Below are 17,316 nucleotides of genomic sequence, written 5' to 3' on the forward strand. Positions count from 1 at the left end.
AACTCCCCTTCCCACCACCCCACTGGGTGTCAGTCCATTTTCCCCTGAGCTGCGCTGTCCCCCTTCCCTCAGACCACCCATGCATCAGGCCCCGCTGAGCAGTCGGTGGTAGTAGATGCAGACCCTCCTGGGGGCAGCCCTACCTTCAGGCGTGTGCCCTTGGCCCCTGTGGAGTCGGCCCGCTCACTCCCGGCCAGGTCCACCAGGCTGATTTTGCTCACCTGTGAGGACACAGCCGTCACACACAGGAACTGGATGCCCAGTGGGGCCCGTCCCCCGGGGTGCGGCCTGCAGGGCCCACCCTCCCGGGCCAATGTCATCCACCGTCAGCTCTTGCTGCTCGGCCGTGCGAGCCCATCGCCCCTGGGAGGCTGCATCCCGCCCCCTGCACCCGGCGCCCCGCTGCCCCCTGCATGCTGGCTGCTCTTCACCCACACGTCACCATCACTGAAACCCACTCCACAGACCAGGTTCACTGTACGGTGGGATTTGAACCCAGTTCCAGGAGCCCCTCCGCCACTGGTCAGCTGGCCTGTGGGGGTGCAGCTGCCTGCAGAGCTGCCCCAGCAATGGGAAGGGACCCCTGCACTCGCTCAGCCTGGGCGGGCTGCCACATGCTCCTGGGGGAGGTCTACACCCTTCAGAGCCATGGAGGCTGCACACAGGACCCCCCCAGTGCCCAGAGCCTGAGGTGTAGCAGCGGCAGGCAGCCCGCAGCCAGGCCGGCTCAGGCCCAGTTCTGCGCTCCCACCCTCCCAGGCCCCCGGGAGGACGCTGCCAGGCCAAGGCGACCCCGGCATCATCAGGGACCGAGGAGCCTCTGTGCAGAGCCCAGGGAGCTGCCTGAGAGAACCCTGTCCACGGGAGGCAGCCGAGCTGTCCCGAGAACAGGGCCTGGATGGCAGGGTGGGCGTGGGGGCTGTCAGAGAAAATAGGATGCTTAGGGTCAGGGCCACGGAGGGCGCCCGCCCCCCTGCCCCATCCGGCACCCTCGGTCAGTGTGTCTGGTAAAGGCCCCAGGAGACGAGGCCCCTGTCCTGGTCCTCTCACAAGGCCAGGGTGCGTGGGAGCGGCATCTGGGGTGGGGGGCACGGCAGGGTGCTCAGCACAAGCTCTCCTTTGTGCTCACAGATGCCGGCACCCACAGTCGGGGGGGTGTCCCCAGCCTGCACTGCGGCCACAGTCAGCCGGTGATGGGCACTCACTCAACCCGAGGCCCTCAACTCCGCCCTGTGAGGGCCCCGAGGCGTCCCCGGGCAGCGGGGCTGTCCTGCGGTGCAGCCCAGGGGACACCCTTCCCGGGCCCCAGAGTCTCTACCACAACTGCCTGGCGGGAAGCTGATCTAAGGTCACGGCCCCTCAGCTGAGTCCCGGCCACACCCAGGTGGCACCAAAGGCCGAGATGAGGCGGCCTCTCAGGCCTGGCCAGCCTCTCACCGAGGCCCAAGCTGGGTAGTGGGCGGTCAGCGCCCCATGAAGGCGCCGCCTGCACCTTGCAGTTAATATCCAGCTTGGCCTCCTCGCCCCACCTGACCGCCGCCCTGCCCCACCCGACCCTCACAGCCGGCTCACTTTCTCCGTGGTGATGTTGGTTTCCGCATCATGGCGCTTCTGCGTGAAGATGATGTTGAAGACGGCGTGGGAGCGGCTGCTGGTCTCGTTCATGTTCGTGGCCGCCACCGTCCTGGGGAACAGAAGCCACACACGGTCAGCTGGCATCCCACGGTCGGACGTGAGGGCCGCAGGTGAGAACATGAGACGGCTGCCAGGGCCGTCTTGTCAGAGCTCAGGCAGGGCCCACGCCACCTGCCCACCGCATCCACTGTGGCTCCTGCAGCCCCCAGCTCGAGCCTGGCACTTGGGGTGCTGTGACTGGGGAGTCTCTCGGCTTCCAGGGGTTCAGCAGAGCCCAGCTATTGCTCACTCAATGCCTGGGGCAGTGGTCTGTGGGCAGTGACATGGAAAGGTCCCCCAGGAAGGGAAAGAGGGGTCCACTGTCACATCCCATGCCAGTTACTCCAGGAGAAGGCCTGAGGCTGCCTGACCAGAGGCCAGTGTTGGACCCAATGCCACCGACATGCAGAGGCCCCGGGGAAGCCCCCAGGCTGGGCTCACTGCCTGACAGCTCCCTGTAGAGAGGCCCCCGTGGGGCTACAACCTATTGTCAGGTGTCGGCTGCCCACCCAGTCTTCCTCACCCTCCCAGGAGCCCCTAGGTAGCAGACGGGCAGCTGTTGCCATGACAACCAGGGCAGATCCTCCTGGGCTGGGAGGTCCAGGGCATTGCAGCCACGGAGACCAATAGCTTGTGGCTGGCAGTGCCTTGAGGCTGACCCTCTCCACACGCCCCAAGCAGGCAGAGCTGGGCCTCACAGCCTGGCCCCACGCAGGGCAGCCATAGCCAGAGCCTCTAGGAGGAGCAGGCCCTGTGTAGGTGATGGTATCTCCTGTACTGGGCGAGCTGGAGGTCCCTCGCAGGCAGGTATGTGCCCTAAAAGGCCTTAGGCCCAATGAGGGCCCTGGACAAGCCCCATGAGAACACCAACAGGCACCCCAAGGCCCGGTCTTCCTTGGAGAGACTCAAGGCTGCACTTGTGTTGGGGTGGGCAGGGAGGGTGGGCACATCACTCGCACACACCGGGCCTTGTTCCCTGAGTCCATGAGGTCTTGGATGTCATTATAGGAGGTGACCGCCAGCTTGGACAGGTCCTCCACGTAGGGACCCAGCAGCGGGTGCTCCCGCACACGCAGGTTGCCCTTGTTCTTGGGGTTCAGGAGGTCACGGACACGCTCGCAGTAAATCTCCATGTAGCTGACCTGCAGGACAGAGTTGACATCAGGGACCCCCAAAGTGGGGGAAATAGGGTACAACATGTGCCCAAGTCACCCACTGGGACCAGGGCCCCTGCTGGAATGTGTAAGTAGAGGTATCAGCCCACCCCCGCCTGCCTGGCCTTGCCCACCCATAGCCATGCTGCCGGCTGGCCCAAGGAGGTCACACTGGGGCCACCTCAGCCACAGCCCAGCCCAAACGATGCAGCTCAGAGTAGCTGCTCAATAAACACCATGGAGATAACACTGCCCCTTCCAGTGTCCAGCGTGGGGCAGGCACATTTGCAACATACATGCAAGAATGACAAGATAAGGGCACGGACCAGTGGGGGGATTGGCTTTAGGTCAGAAAAGCCACGCTCCAAGGGACAGGCGGCGGGGAGACCTACCTCCACGGAGTAGGACATGTTATCGTTGGTAGTGTCGTTGATGCGGGAGAAGAGATCCTCGCAGAGCTGTCGGGATAGAGGACACGGTCAGATGTGAGGCTGGGCTGTCCCCAGAGCCCTGCTTCTCAAGGTGCTGGGCTCCTGCACCCCAGCAAGGATTCTGCTCCCCAAGCCCCTCCCACACCCTCACGGTCCACCTTAAAGGCACCGAGAAGGCCTGCAGCCAAGGAGTCACTGTCTTCTGATAACTCAGGGGCCCCCAGCTGACATCTGATCCTCTCCTGCTCCTCCCACCATCCTCACCTGCATGAGGTGGAGGATCTACCATGCTGCAGACCACCTGACATTCTCCCCTCCCTGACCAAGTCCAGTACTGACCAGCTCAGATTTGGAGACCTGCCTAGCGGGCATCCTCTGTCCTGAGCACCTCTCCCTGCCTGGACCACCAGCCCTCACAGCTCTCCCCAGGAAAGGTGGGGACAGCTCCCCACCAGCAGCTGTCCCAGCCTTCCTGTCATGGGTGTGACCGCGGTGGTCGCTGGCCGGGGCTGGGCCCCTCCCGCAGCTCCCCATCCATGGACCTGGGTCTCCAGCCTCTTCACAGCCAGTCTGCCCCATGCTGCCTCCTGCCCAGGCCCCAACCTCCTCCTGGTTTACCTTCCCTCCTGGTCCCTGCTCTCCGGGGGGCCTGTTCCGCCCTTCCCAGGCCCCGCCCCACCCTGCCTCAGACCACACTCCATCTGCACAGCCTTCTTCAGGCCCCGCCCCAGCCAGCTTCAGACCACATCCCATCCGCGCAGCCCTCCGCAGGCCCCGCCCCTCTCGCCGCGTGCCTGCGGGATGATGCCCTGCTGGTCCTTCTCCTGCTTGCCCATCATGGTGTAGGACTTGCCAGCCCCAGTCTGTCCGTAGGCGAAGATGCAGACGTTGTAGCCTTCGAAGGCGTGCTGCAGCATCTCCTCGCCGATGTCGCGGTACACCTGCTTCTGAGAGGCGTAGTTGATGTCTTCCGGCTGCAGGACAAGAGGGGAGCAGCTGCAAGAGGCTGGGGTGCCGCGACCTCCGCCCGCCAGGTTCTCTGAGCACCCGCATCGCACCATGGGCTTCTGGGGACCAGGGCCAGTGCTGTGGAGCAGACGCCTGCCTGCCCACCCCGTCACAGCACATCTGGAGAGGGGAAATAAAGGGGGTGGGGGGGGGGCTTCCGGTGCGAGCAGTAGGAGAAGCCGTCAGGCTAGGGCCTCACAGAGTGAAGGGCATTTCTGCAGAGGGAACAGCATGTGCAAAGGCTGGGAGGTGGGAGTACATAACGTGGTGCCTGAAACCAAGCTTGGTGTGGCGGCCGTGGAGTGACAAGGTGGGACTGGAGAGGCGGCAGGGTAGGGGTCCATAGGCTGGGCTATCACCCCTGGACACTGTCCTAAAGACAGCGGTCACCTTAGGCAGGACCGGGGTACCCTGACTGTGGGAGAGGAGGGGCTGGAAGGTGAAATGGGGAGCCCTGGGACCAGGCTCTCAGAGATGTGACTCAAGGTGGGCCCTGGCCCAGGGGCAGAGGGCCTGGACACCTTCTAGGATGCAGGGGGCTGGGGGATGGCAGGACTGGGTGTGGACTGGATGGAAGAGGTGGGGGGTGAAAAGCCCAGGGTTCTCCCAGGCTCCCAGGGGAAGTGGAGTGGAGGAGGGCATGGGCAGGCTGGTGTCAGGTGGGCAGGATCAGCTTCGGACACTGAGCCTGGGATGTCTGGGGAAGAGGAGAGGCTTGTGGGCAAGTGGACGTACAACTCAGACCCTTGGAAACTGCCCCTGGTGCGCTGGCAGCCCCTTGGTCCCTGTCACAGCAGGGGATAGTGCATGTAGCACCTGCACTATGACCTTTCACGCACAAGGCAACTGAGGAAAGCAGGCCCCTCCCCATGGGCCTCCACCTAGGCCCACACCTCCCACATCGGTCCTACAGGGGAGTGGGTGGGTCCCTCACCCCAGTGGCTCAGAGAGGTCAAGGGACTGGCGGAAGATCATACAGTGAGCAGGGCAGAGCTGGCTTCTACCCCCACCCCCGCCGGAACCCCAGCCCTGGGCTTACGGAGGTGTGTGACCAGTAGGAGTAGTCGAAGCTGAAGCTTTTGGGTGTCTCCTTGGGCTGTTTGGGGTTAACGATGGCTGCAGGGAGGGAGACAGGCATAATGGTTAGTGCTGCCCTGAAGGGACACACCTCCTCAGGAACTCGGGCTGTCCCAGTGTGAGAGGGTTCCAGGCCACTCCCCACCACGGCATCCCATTTGAGGAGCGCGGCACCCTCCTCCCCGTACTTGGAGATGCAGGCCATGCTGCCCACCCCTTGGACCGGCTTTCCTCAACTGCCGGGGGCTGGGGCCCTCGCCTTCCTGAGCTCTAGGACCCCACACCCTGCCCTGCCAGCCGTGTCCTGGGTGACCTGTAACTCTCACTGAGAGCAGACCCCACCCCTGCAGCAGGCTGAGTTACGGCCCTCAGAATTCACACATCACTGAGTCCTGACCCCTGTCAGAATTCACGCATGGAGTCCTGACCCCAGGACTCGGGATGTGACCTTATTTGGAGACAGGGTCTGGCAGGTGGGCCTGGTAAGGAGGAGGGGGCACTGGAGTGGATGGCCCTGACACCACGGGACTGGTGTTCTTATAAAGGGATGTGCCACGGACACACACGTGGGGAAGGCCGAATGAAGATGGAGGCGGAGACCGCGACTGCGCTTCTGCAGGCCAGGAGATGCCAGCATCTCCAGAAACCACTAAAGGCAAGAGCCATAGAGAAGGCTGAGTGCCAAAGAACTGACGCTTTCAAACTGTGGTGCTGGACAAGACTCTTGAGAGTCCCCTGGACTCCAAGGAGATCAAACCAGTCAATCCTAAAGGAAATCTACCCTGAATATTCCCTGGAAGGACTGATGCTGAAGCTCCAATACTTTGGCCACCTGATGTGAAGAGCTGACTCATTCGAAAACATCCTGATGCTGGGAAAGACTGCAGGCAGGAGGAGAAGGGGCCGACAAGAGGATGAGATGGCTGGATGGCATCACTGACTCAATGGACATGAGTTTGAGTAAACTCTGGGAGATGGTGAAGGATGGGGGAGGCTGGTGTGCTGCAGTCCATGGGGTCACAAAGAGTTGGACACAACTGAGCGACTGAGCAACAAGAAAAAGAGGTGAGAGAGGTGGGGAGTAGATTCTCCTCCCCCTCAGAAGGAACACCTTGATGTCACAGCCGGTGACACCTTGATCCAGGACTCAACAGCCTCGGGACCTGTTGTCTAAGCGGCCCCGTCTGCGGCACTCTGCTCTGGAGCCCTGGGACACTGGGACCTGCACCCCAACCCTGGCCACCCTGGCCTTGACCTGCTCGGCAGGCAGGGCCCTCGCTGTGTGCTCCAGAAGGTCTTGCTCATGGCCCAGGAGTTACCAGAAGCCCAGTCCTCAGGGCTGACCCGGCTCCAGGCCCCATGCCCCAGGTTTGAGGAGTTCTAGCTGATGACTCAGCACCCCTGGGAGGCCGGCAGGAGGGAGCGGGTGACTGACCATCACAGCCCTTTCTTTGGAGCCAAAAGGGGGTCACGTCATCCATGCTGCCTCCAGGAGCGAGGCTGAGGGGAGACCTAGCTGCCCGGGTTTCAACTCCCGCGGGACGTGGGGACTTGGCTGCCGGAACCTCGGCACAGATAATGCCGGCGCCATGGAAACGACAATCACAGCGCCCCCCGAGCGCACACAGGCCCCGGCACCCACCAGCGCCGCAGCTCTGCCCACCCTGTCGCCCCACCCCACCTAGCCCCCTCTCCTTCGCTGGCTGCAACCCCTGCCGCCCCCCCAGTGCTGACGCTGTCCAGGCACTGGGGTGTCTGCCTGCACTGGAGCCCCCCTAGGGACAGGGCACAGACGTGCTCAAGGAACCTTGAGTGGGCAGGGGACAGCCCGCTGCCAGGGTCAGTGAGTGGGGAGTGGCCTCAAGGAGAGCCCACAGGGAGACCGGCAGGCGGAGTCACTCTGGCTCCGGACCTGCTGTCACCTGCCCCCTCTCCCACTGGCGCAGGGTCCGTGGTGTGACTATGACCCCACCCTGTTCTAACCCCGGGGTCCTGTGGTGTCCCCATCACAGACGGTCCTGAGCTCCAGAGGGGACGGCCCTCCCCAGGGTCCAGCCCAGGCCTTCTCTCCACCGATGCCTGTGAGCCCTCACCAGGGCAATCTCCCTGGGCCAGGGGGACAGGGCAGAACCCACCCCCCAGCACCGAGGCGATCTGGTGGAGGGGGGCTTCCGGTGTAGCCTTGTGTCTCCTCCTCCTGAGGGTCTGAGGAGGGGCCAGGACCCTGGGCTTGTCAGGGACTCAGTGCCTCCGCCCCAGCCGCGGGCACACAGGGGACAAAGACAGGCACCGTGGGGCGGGAACAGCAGGGCAGGGGCTGAACCAGGATGAGCCGCTTTCTCAGAGTCTGAAGGCCCCACATGCTGGGAGCCCCCTCCACTCCTTCCAGGAGCGTGTGCTCAACGCTGAGGAATTCCGTGGGTCTGGGGTTGAACCCCAGGGGGCTTGGAACTGATGCAAGGACAGTATTTACACCATGGAAATGGGCAAACAGAGGGGGTGTGTGTGTGTGCCAGAGCAAGTGAGGGGCTAGTTTAGTGACAGGCCACTGCTGACCACCTGTGAGATTTAGGAAGCGGCCTCGCTGAGACGGAGACAGAAACATCAGTGTCAGGGGTCTAGGGGACATTCTCTCGGCATCGGGCTCATGTCAGGAGGGCCCTCCGGGTAGCAGGAGGAGTCGTCCTGCCCAGCAAGGCCCCCACGCCCCCAGCAAGGCCCTTGCAATGTTCCGCCAGGCATGGTCCTTGTCCCTGGCCCGTCTAGTTCAATGTCTGAGTTCCCATGGGAATGTCACCCCCAGGTCAGTGGGGGCCTCAGTCCTGCTCCCCAGGCCTGATGCTGGGAATGGAGCCCAGTGCAGGCTAGGGCTCAGTGATGTCCCCTCCGACATGGGTATGAAGGGACCCCCCACCTTCTTCTCCCAGGTTCTGAAGGGTGTTGACCTGACCCCACCCAGCCTCCTTTCCCCTGTGCTACGGGAGCATCCTCGGCCCTGAGGGGCTCAAGGCAGAAAAGGAAGCCGTGTGGCCCCTGCAAGTGGACAGCCCGTCTCGACCCTCACAGGTAGGCCCCGGGGAGAGGCAGCTCAAGGCAGGGAGCGCCCAGGGCATCTTGGCCTGGGGCCCGCCGGTGATAGCGGGCCCCCAGCCCCTCGCCACGGCTGCTAACCAGGGCCCCGTCTTTGACACCACGTGTCTGAGCCATTCCTCCAATACACAAGCCCACAGCCAGGTCACCACCTCCTGGCCACACCCATGCTCCCTTCTGTGGTCTCCCAGGCCCAGGGTCACTCTGTTTGGAGCCCAGAACATTCTAGAACAGTGATGGCATGTGGGGCCAACTTCTCTGAGGACTTGGGTGTTGAGAACACACACGAGCTGCTGGTCAACAAGGGCCTTTGTGCAACTAACAGGGTCTGTGTGGGCAGAGGAGACCGTCAGGGGGTCCCGACAGACCTTCCAGAATGGCAGTCCGTTCCCTGAAACACACAGCAGGCCCAGCTGGCCAGGGTCCAGCCTTGCAGGCAGGGAGGCCAGGCTGGGCAAGGGCCTGTGGGGCCTGGCGGGGCTGGAGAGCCTGACCTTGAAGGCGTCCACCCCGCCACAGGCACTCATCTAGGCTGAACAGCGTCCTCCCCAAGTTCATGTCCACCAGAACCTCAGAATGTGACCTATGACCTTACAGAAATAGAGTCCCTGCTGTAACACCTTCTGCAGCCTCAAGGGGGCCAGGCTGGACAGACCCCCACCCACATGGGGGCCAGGCTGGAGATTTAACAGAGCCAGGCCCTGGACAGGCCCTCTGCCTGCATGGGGGCAGTAGCTGGACAAGATCCCAGCTTCCTGGGGAGGTCACCCAGAGGTGCGTCCTGTACCAGGAATAGCTGGGCCCTATTCCTGCTGCCCGTGGTGGCCCCCTGCTCACCAACGCCCTTTCGCAGCTTCTGTGCCCCCACAGTGAGACCAGGGCACCTGAACCCTCATCTCAGGTCTGCTGCCGGGCACCCAGTGGAGACAACACCATTGATGAGAGTCACTATGAGCCCCCGATGTACCTGGGTGCCGTGCTCAACGGTCCCCCTCACAGGCTCCTCCCGGAGCCTCTACAACATGCCCCGGGGCTCCTGCAAAGACCCCCAGCCCAGACCCCTTTCCACAGATCCCAGTGGTGCCCCAGGACACCCCAGGACATGACACCCCCAGGACAGGACACCCCCCAGCCATGCCCGAATCCTCAGCCCTCACAGCACTGGGAGGCAGCCAGCATCCGCCCCGAGTGCCCCTCCCCTGAGGCAGACCCTCCCTCCAACCCTGTGGACAATGGAAGTTGCCTCCCACCCCACCTCCCACCCCCAGGGCTCCCCGTCGTCCTCCTACAACCTGAGGACCACTGGGTGCAGGTTCCACCAAGGAGCCCACGGGCAACAGCTTCAGGTGCAAAGCTGCCTGCCAAGCCACGCCAACCACACAGCTGGGAGAAGAAGAATTCCCGCCTGACACTAAGCGTGGGGCTGGGCTCCTGATCAGCAGGAGGTGATCCAAATGCTGGTTCCACTTCTGGGGCCCCAAACAAGCCCGCTGGCCCCCAGTGTGAGAAGCAAAGATGCCTGCTCTAGTGTGGGTGAGGGTGGGTGGGGGTGGGCGGGCCTCCAGGTGTCAGCAACACCCTGCTTCTTGGTCTGGGAATGGCTCAATGCTCCCTAGGAGCACGCTCTCTGTTCACTTTCCCCGGAAGCACGCGCTCTGTCCCCTCTCCCCGGGAGCACACGCCCTTTCCACTCTCCCTGGGATCACACGTCCTGTCCACTCTTCTGACAACACGCCCCAAGTCAACAGAGAGGCCCCAAAGTGCGCGGGTGCAGGGCTGAGTCTCTGAGGCTCCGGCAGCCAGGTGTGTGCCCTAGAGGGGCCTGCAGGCCACACTGACCCTCTCAGAGCCATCCTTTCTCTCACTATGTCTTCCTGTCGACCTCCTACTTCTCAGAAAGGTTTGAGATGACTTACAGTTAGAAATAAAGAGCACACAAGATGAGAAATCAAGAACCTTGTGTCCTGGGTTGAAAAGTTCCCTCCCCAAATTCACGTCTCCCCCAAACCTCAGAATGGGAGAAGCAGGGTCTCTGAAGATGAACGTAGCTGTTGAAATGAGGTCACACTGGATCAGGGTTGCTCCTAAGTCCAGTGGTCAGTGTCCGTACAAGGCCACACAGGGACCCAGACACGCAGGGGAGAAGCCCCGTGACGATGGAGCAGGGGGAGGGGTGTGCAGGCGTGGCCGTCGCCGGAGGCCACGAGAGGCAGGAAGAGTCCTCCTCCGGCACCACCACCCGGAGGCCCCCCGTCAGCACCTCGGGTTTGAACTCTGGCCCCCATGACTGCGAGAGAATATACTACTGCGGTTTTAAGCCGCCCGATTTGTGGCCTCTGTTCCTGCAGCCCCAGGAAACCACGCATGGTGTGGACGAGGGGGCCCTGGGGCCGCGCACGGTACTCACTGGTGGTGCTCCCCGACATCTGGATGATACACTTGGACTCGCGGCTCATCTCCCGAGAGTTGAAGGGGCGGACGCGCACCGCCACCTTCACCGAGGCCCCGGCCATCTCTGCGGCCTCTGTGGGTCACTCCTAGCAGCAGTGGGAGCCCCAGCGAGCAGGGGAGACACCTTGGGGAGAAGGGAGACATGAGTTAGAGACAGTACCCAGAAAGGCAGGGCAGGCATTTCTGGCCATGGAACCCTCTCTGGTCCAGCCCCGGCGACACCCACTCGGATGACCAGTTCATGAGGAGGAGGGACGGAGCGGGTGGCTGTGGGCGAGAAAGGCCTCGCGTTTTAGGGAAGACAGTCAACGGGATGAGAGGAGCCTGAGAAAGCAGCAGCCTGACAAGAAGCAGCTAATTCACTCCAGGACGGGAAAGACGGCAGGTGCCTCTGGAGTCACAGGCTGAGTGGGGCTGCCCAAGGCTACTTAGAGAAATGCACATGGGGTAGCCCCACGTGAAGAAAAGACGGGGCCGGCCAGCTGAGGACCGGGCGAAAACCACCGAAAGGCAGGGCTTCACCGGCGGCTCAGGTGCAGGAGACTGCAGCTGCCAGGGCAGGAGACACGGGTTTGACCACTGGTCCAGGATCCCACACGGCAGAGCAACTAAGCCTCCGCACCACCTCCAGTGAGCTCGCGCGCCCTAGAGCCTGTGCCCTGCAGAAAGAGAAGCCCGCACAACGCAGCTAGAGTGTAACCCTGCTCGCCACAACTAGAGAAAAGCCCACACAGCAACAGAGACACAGCGCAACCAAAAATAAGTCAAGAAACATTTTTTTTTTTGAAGGCAGGAGACCACAGGCAATGTTCTCACCCACAGCCTCAGAGGGAACCAGCCTGCTGAACCCTTGGTCCGGGACATCCAGCCTCCAGACTCGGAGACAATACACTCCTGTTGTCTAAGCCCTCGGTCTGTGCTACTTTGTGACAGCAGCTGTTAGCTCCAGCAGAGCAATGAAGACCCTGAGACACCCACCCCTACCAGTGAACTCCAGGACGTGCCCCCCCAACCCCACCACCACCACCCGGCAGGAGGCTAGGGGATACCCTCGGGGAGACTGAGGCTCTGCAGCCTCGCGCTCTGAGGCCCAGCTGAGGGTGGATGTGAAGAGCCCAGTGAGGTGGCTGGCAGGGGGGCCCCAGCCTCCCGCTCCTGCTGCGGGGCCCCTAGCGTGCTGGCTGCCAGGGAGACTGAGCAGGATCACACCCTCTAGCGAGACACAGAGAGACTAAAATGAAGAGGGGAGCACAAGAGGAAGAGACGGAGCAGGAAAGTGTCAGTCGTGTCCGACTCTCCATGGGCCGCAGCCCGCCAGGCAGGGACACTGGAGCGGGTTGCCATTTCCTCCTCCAGGGGATCGTCCCGACCCAGGGATGGAACCCAGGTCTCCTGCACTGCAGGCAGATTCTTTACCTTCTGAGCCACAAATGTTAAACGCTTTGTAATTCACATCCTCAGAAAGAAAAGTCACTCATTCATGAGCAAGTGAAGGATACTATTGTTAAAAGAAACTTTTAATGAGTAAGAAAAAGTTCTTGGAAATTAAGAATATAAAAACAGAACCTTTAAAAGTAAACAAAAAGCTTGGAAATTAAGTAATTTTCCACGCTAGAAAAGAAATAAAATTTGAGGATCAATGAAAAGAAACTATTAAAGAAATAATTCAAGAAAACTTCCCAGCATTGCCAGTCATGAGTTTCCAAATTCAGAGGTCTACCTACCCCATCTGCTATAAAAGGTCATAAACCACAGCAAATGGTGAACTTTCAAGAGTTTCAGGCTAAAGGGAAGATTCCAGAGAGAAAGGCAGGCCACAGAGGAGGGAGACTCAGAATGGTACTGTCCTCTCATGGACAGTGGAGGAAGAAACACTTTCAGATTGCTGAGGAACGGTGGCAACACTCAGCCTAGAACTCTGAGCTCAGGCAAACCACAGCCGGGGGTAGGGTGAAAGGGAGAACCAGGAAGACTCTGGAAGAGGCGGGAACCTGTGCTCCACACGTGAGGAAGACGTGGGTGGGGTCCCAGCCAGAGGACGGTAAAGGGTTCCCAGGAGGGCCCTGGGGCTGCCTGGAGGGGGACACCCCCAATCTGATGGCAGTGGAGGGGACCCACCCAGGGGCAAGGCCAGAGGTGGTCTCCCATGCAGAGAAACGTCCATCCAAAGGTTTAATCAGAGATCAGTGATGAACCCAGGCATCAGCTGTCAGTTATTTCTGATAAAATCTTCTACAAGAAGGAAAATATAGGGACTTCCTTGATGGTCCAGAGGGAAAGAATCCACTTTCCAGTGCAGGGGATGAGGGCTTGATCCCTGGTCAGAGAACTAAGATCTCACACGCCACATGGCATCTAAGCCCAAGCACCACAACTAGAGGCTCTGTGAGCCCCAACGAAAGATCTGCGTGGTAAACAACAATCCACATACAGCAACCAAGACCCGACTCAGCCAGATTAATAAATATTAAAAAAACAACAACACAGAAGCAGAGTGCACTCGAGCAGCAGGAGAGACTATTCACCAGTCCTGCTGTTGTAAACAACACGCTAATCAACACACAGGAAGCAGGGCAGGAAGTGTCAAGTGCCGAGGTGTCGTTGATGGCGCGACGGTGCGGACAAGCTGACTGTCGCGGGGGGAGCTAAATGGAGCAGACAAACCAGGACACGGGGACTCTAGGCTCGGGGGCACGGCGGGGCTGCTTCTCAGCGAGACCCTCCCAGCCCCGACGGACCTCGATGCCACGTCCGCAATGTGTTACCTTCGGTGATATTTTAGGAACAAACAGAAGAGAAAAGCCAGAAAAGAAACTGAGGCTTGGAGGCCCACAGTGAGACCCAGCTCTGGGCCCGTGCCTGAGGAAGGAGGGAGGGGAAGCAGCCAGTGTCGGCCGTCCCCCCAGGTGTGAAGGTGAAGCTGGCCGTCACATCCACTTGCGGGTCACACTCACACGGAGCAGGCAGTCCTGCTGGGGACGCGGGCCCCGGACAGCCTCCGAGCTAGGTCTGTGCCAGCTCAACAGAACTGACCTCCCTGGGCTGGAAGCCCTCAGACAGGAGGTGAGTGGATGGAGCAGCACCCGAGATTCAGATGAGGGCAGGCAAGAGGGGCTTGGTTTCCAGGCTGAAGAGGTGGGGACTCAGGCAGAAGCAAGGCCTCTATGTGGCAGAGGGGCCCACCTGATGCCCCATCCTTCCCATTTAGGAGGGTGGCCCCCAGACTCCCAGGAGGGGAACCCGGGGACAGGCAGGACCTGGCACATAGGGCACCTGCTTTCTCCTGTCCCTCCCCCTCCCAGGGGGCCCTGGAGACCCAGCAAGGACAAGCGAGCTCTGTCCAGTACAGCAGGCTGTGGCCCACTCCCCCACGGGCCACGGTCAGGGTGGAGTATGTCCAGGGGGAGCGGCCCGGGGCCCTGAAAGGCCAGGCGGTGCGAGGTGTGGTGAGGTGTCACCCCCGGTTCCAAAGCGGCGGCACACGGGGCCGAGTGTCCCTGTGGACAGCAGTCCAGTCACTGGCACGGGGCCAGCCCGTGACACTGGGCACACAGAGTCTCAGCCCCACCTAGCAGAAAGGCAAAATCCACGGGAACCAAGTGTGCCCCGAGCCTCGGCCTCTGCAGAGCTGTTTCATGTCCTCCTCCTCCTCAAGCCCCGACAGTAACCCTGTGCTGGGAGCCCCCGAGGGAGGCCAGTGCCCGGAGCTGCCCCCAGGCAGCCTCAGCAGCACAGAAGGAAGAGGGTCAGGCAGCCCCGGGACATCAGGCACCACAGGGGGCCGGTCCTAGGGGGCTCAGCCCAGCTGGGAGCCTCCCTGTGACTCCTCCCCAGAGCCCGGGTCCAGCCACCAGCCCTCATGAGAACCAGCACAGGCGTCCTCACCTGCGACAGGGGCAGTGACCAGCTGGGCTCTCTGCAAGTGAAAACACGACCCCCACGTGGATGGACCTTTAAGTCACCAACATGCCAAGGGCATTCACAGCAGGGTGTCCATGCACACCCTCCCCTGGGCTCCCGCTGGCGGCCACGACTTGGTGTGGTCTCCAAGCCAGTAGAAAAGGGGGTGATTTACTCAGCCAAGCAAAAGGGTGGGGGTAGACTGCCCTAACCAATAGGACAGACATCTGCACAATGCTGCCTGTCCTAACTCGGGGGAGGTGGGGGGTAGATCCTGGGTTGAGTCCTGAGGCCACGCCCAGGGTGGAATCACGTCACAGCAATTCGGTGCAGGCCTGGGGGTGGGACCAGTCCCAGTCCTGCCTTTATCTCAGCTGTGTGACTCAATGGGCCTCGGTTTACCCATCTGCACCATGACCGGGTTGAGGAGGTTGACGCCGAAGTGATTCCACTCTGGGGTCCCAGACCTCCAGGAAGAGTGACTTCCCCAGGGCTGCAGGGAGAGGCTGTGGCCAAGTTACTAGGAATAGGCCAAATGGGGAACAGCTTCCCTAGTGGGAAAAAAAAAGGAGTAATATCTAGTTACCTTGCATGATTTTTCATGCATTATTAAAACAAAATGTAGATAAATCACTTAGCACAAGGCCCAGCATATGGAAGGAATGAAATAGAAAGCTGGTAAAAATTTCTAGTAAGTAGAAGCTTTTCCTTCCCCAGGGCTGCAGGGCAGTGACTGATGCTATTGCTGCTCCCCCATGGAGACTCAGGGCTGAGGAGGGGCTCCCGGGAAAGGGGAGGGGGCAGGCTAGGGACAGCGAGCTGCTGGTCACGGCAACGGCCAGGAGCTCCAGGAAACAGGTAGCCCAGGGTTCTGGGGGCCCCTCCTCATCATTGTTGTTCAGTCGTTCAGTTGCCGGGGCTCCGCTACTACTGTCTGAAATGAACTCGATGCCCGTTAAGTCCTGAGCCTCCTGTCACCAGAGGCATCCAAGCAGAGCAGAGGCCTGGGGTCTCTTTGAGACCCTCCTACACTGAGGGTCCATGACACCTCCACTTCTGAAAAGATCTGCTTCAGCCTCCCCTGTAATCATCACCCTCTGGACGGTCTGACCAAAAGACCCCCTTCCAGGATGGGGGGGTTGCCTCTGTGCATAGACCCAGGACCAAGGGCAGGAGGGGCTGCAGAGACCCAGGTGCCCCTCTCTCTACAGACAGGGGAGGGCATGGGCAGGGCTGGGGTCAATCCTGCAAACTCCCAGGGCCAGCTCCTCAGTGCCCCAGGACTCCCCAGAACAGGCTGGACAGGAGCAGGACTGTCCTCTCAGGAGACAAAGCTCATCCAGGGCTACAGGGAGACGAGAAAGTACCAGGCCGGCCAACAACCAAGGCCAAAAGCTCAGGACACGAGCGAAAGCCCAGGCGGTGGGGGCCAAATTCAGGACTGGACCCACGGCAGCTCCACCCCGCAGCCCCTTCCAGCCACCTGCGCGCCTCCATCCACACACCACAGATGTGTTTTCAACACTCTTTCACCTTCTTACGTCCATGAATGGCCATCCAGCATGGACTGGAGGGCGTATCTCTCTGAGAATGCATGTTGCCTTATGCGGGAAAATCTTTGCACTTTTGAAACTGAGAAAAGTCTTAGGACATTCTGGCTGGAGTGGGAAGAGTAGAACAATGTGTTGAATTCCTAGTGAGAATGCAAACTAGGATGAGAATTCTAATACACCTTCAGCAACAGGCCCCATGCCTTAAACGTAAAGGCTGGGTCCTGTGACTACGTCATCCCAAGTCCTGAAACAGGTGATAATTAGAAACAAAGAAAATAGTTAAGAAAGATGTTCAATTTGACATTGCAAAATGTTCAGTTCTCCCAGATTTAGCTATATCCATTCAGTGCAATTCCAATAAGCAAGATAGTCCAACAGGATTTTCAGTGAAATTTGGCAAGAGTTTGGAAGAGAGTTTTTGAAAAAGAAGAAGAAAGAGGGGAGCACACCCTACCAACTATTGTATTTACTCTAAAGCTGCAGTAGCTCCCAAAGTCTAGTGGTGATGTGAGAACGGAGGAAAGTGGAAAACATGAAGCTGGGCCACAGACACACACAAACAGACAAACCCAGACCCAGCGGTGATAAAGCAGTGTTGCAGGATGGGATAAGCTTGGTATTGGACAACTGGCTAAAGACAGAAGAGCTAGATCTTAGTCTGGGAAAGCATTTACAAGAACACACAGGAGACTCTGCTCATGGCCCTGGGGGGAGACCGTGCACTGATACCAAACAGGAAAAACAAAGGAGGGCTTGTGCGTCCAGGTGGGGGAACGCTGGCGCTGGCGGAAGACGCTTGTTCCCTCCTCCCCTCACCCATCCCGGCGTTCACAATGGGAGGAGCTGCACACGGTTTTTTAAATCTGCTTGAAGGAATCTAAGAGCTATGGAAGCCATGAGGACTGGCGGGCGGAGATTCCAGGGATGGGGCTGCTCCGAGGCAGGGGACGACTTCCCCAGCACATTCTCCCCCAGTGC

At 60.4% G+C, this 17,316-nt stretch overlaps 1 protein-coding gene across 21 annotated transcripts in view; it reads right to left on the reverse strand.

Moving 5' to 3' along the window:
• KIF1A (kinesin family member 1A) overlaps positions 1–17,316 on the reverse strand; it is an 86,898-nt gene that overhangs the window by 53,747 nt on the left and 15,835 nt on the right. For all 21 annotated transcript variants that reach the window (XM_043462179.1, XM_043462187.1, XM_043462185.1 and 18 more), the window contains exons 2-8: positions 10,842–11,009; positions 5,307–5,383; positions 4,054–4,233; positions 3,221–3,286; positions 2,638–2,816; positions 1,573–1,684; positions 144–221 (exon numbers count right to left, since the gene is read on the reverse strand). In XM_043462179.1, coding sequence (XP_043318114.1) covers positions 144–221; positions 1,573–1,684; positions 2,638–2,816; positions 3,221–3,286; positions 4,054–4,233; positions 5,307–5,383; positions 10,842–10,947 — 798 coding nt within the window. In that variant the 5' untranslated portion in view covers positions 10,948–11,009. The remainder of the gene's footprint in view (positions 1–143; positions 222–1,572; positions 1,685–2,637; positions 2,817–3,220; positions 3,287–4,053; positions 4,234–5,306; positions 5,384–10,841; positions 11,010–17,316) is intronic.

The sequence above is a fragment of the Cervus canadensis genome, chromosome 2, assembly GCF_019320065.1.
Source record: "Cervus canadensis isolate Bull #8, Minnesota chromosome 2, ASM1932006v1, whole genome shotgun sequence".
Classification (NCBI taxonomy): Eukaryota; Metazoa; Chordata; class Mammalia; order Artiodactyla; family Cervidae; genus Cervus; species Cervus canadensis.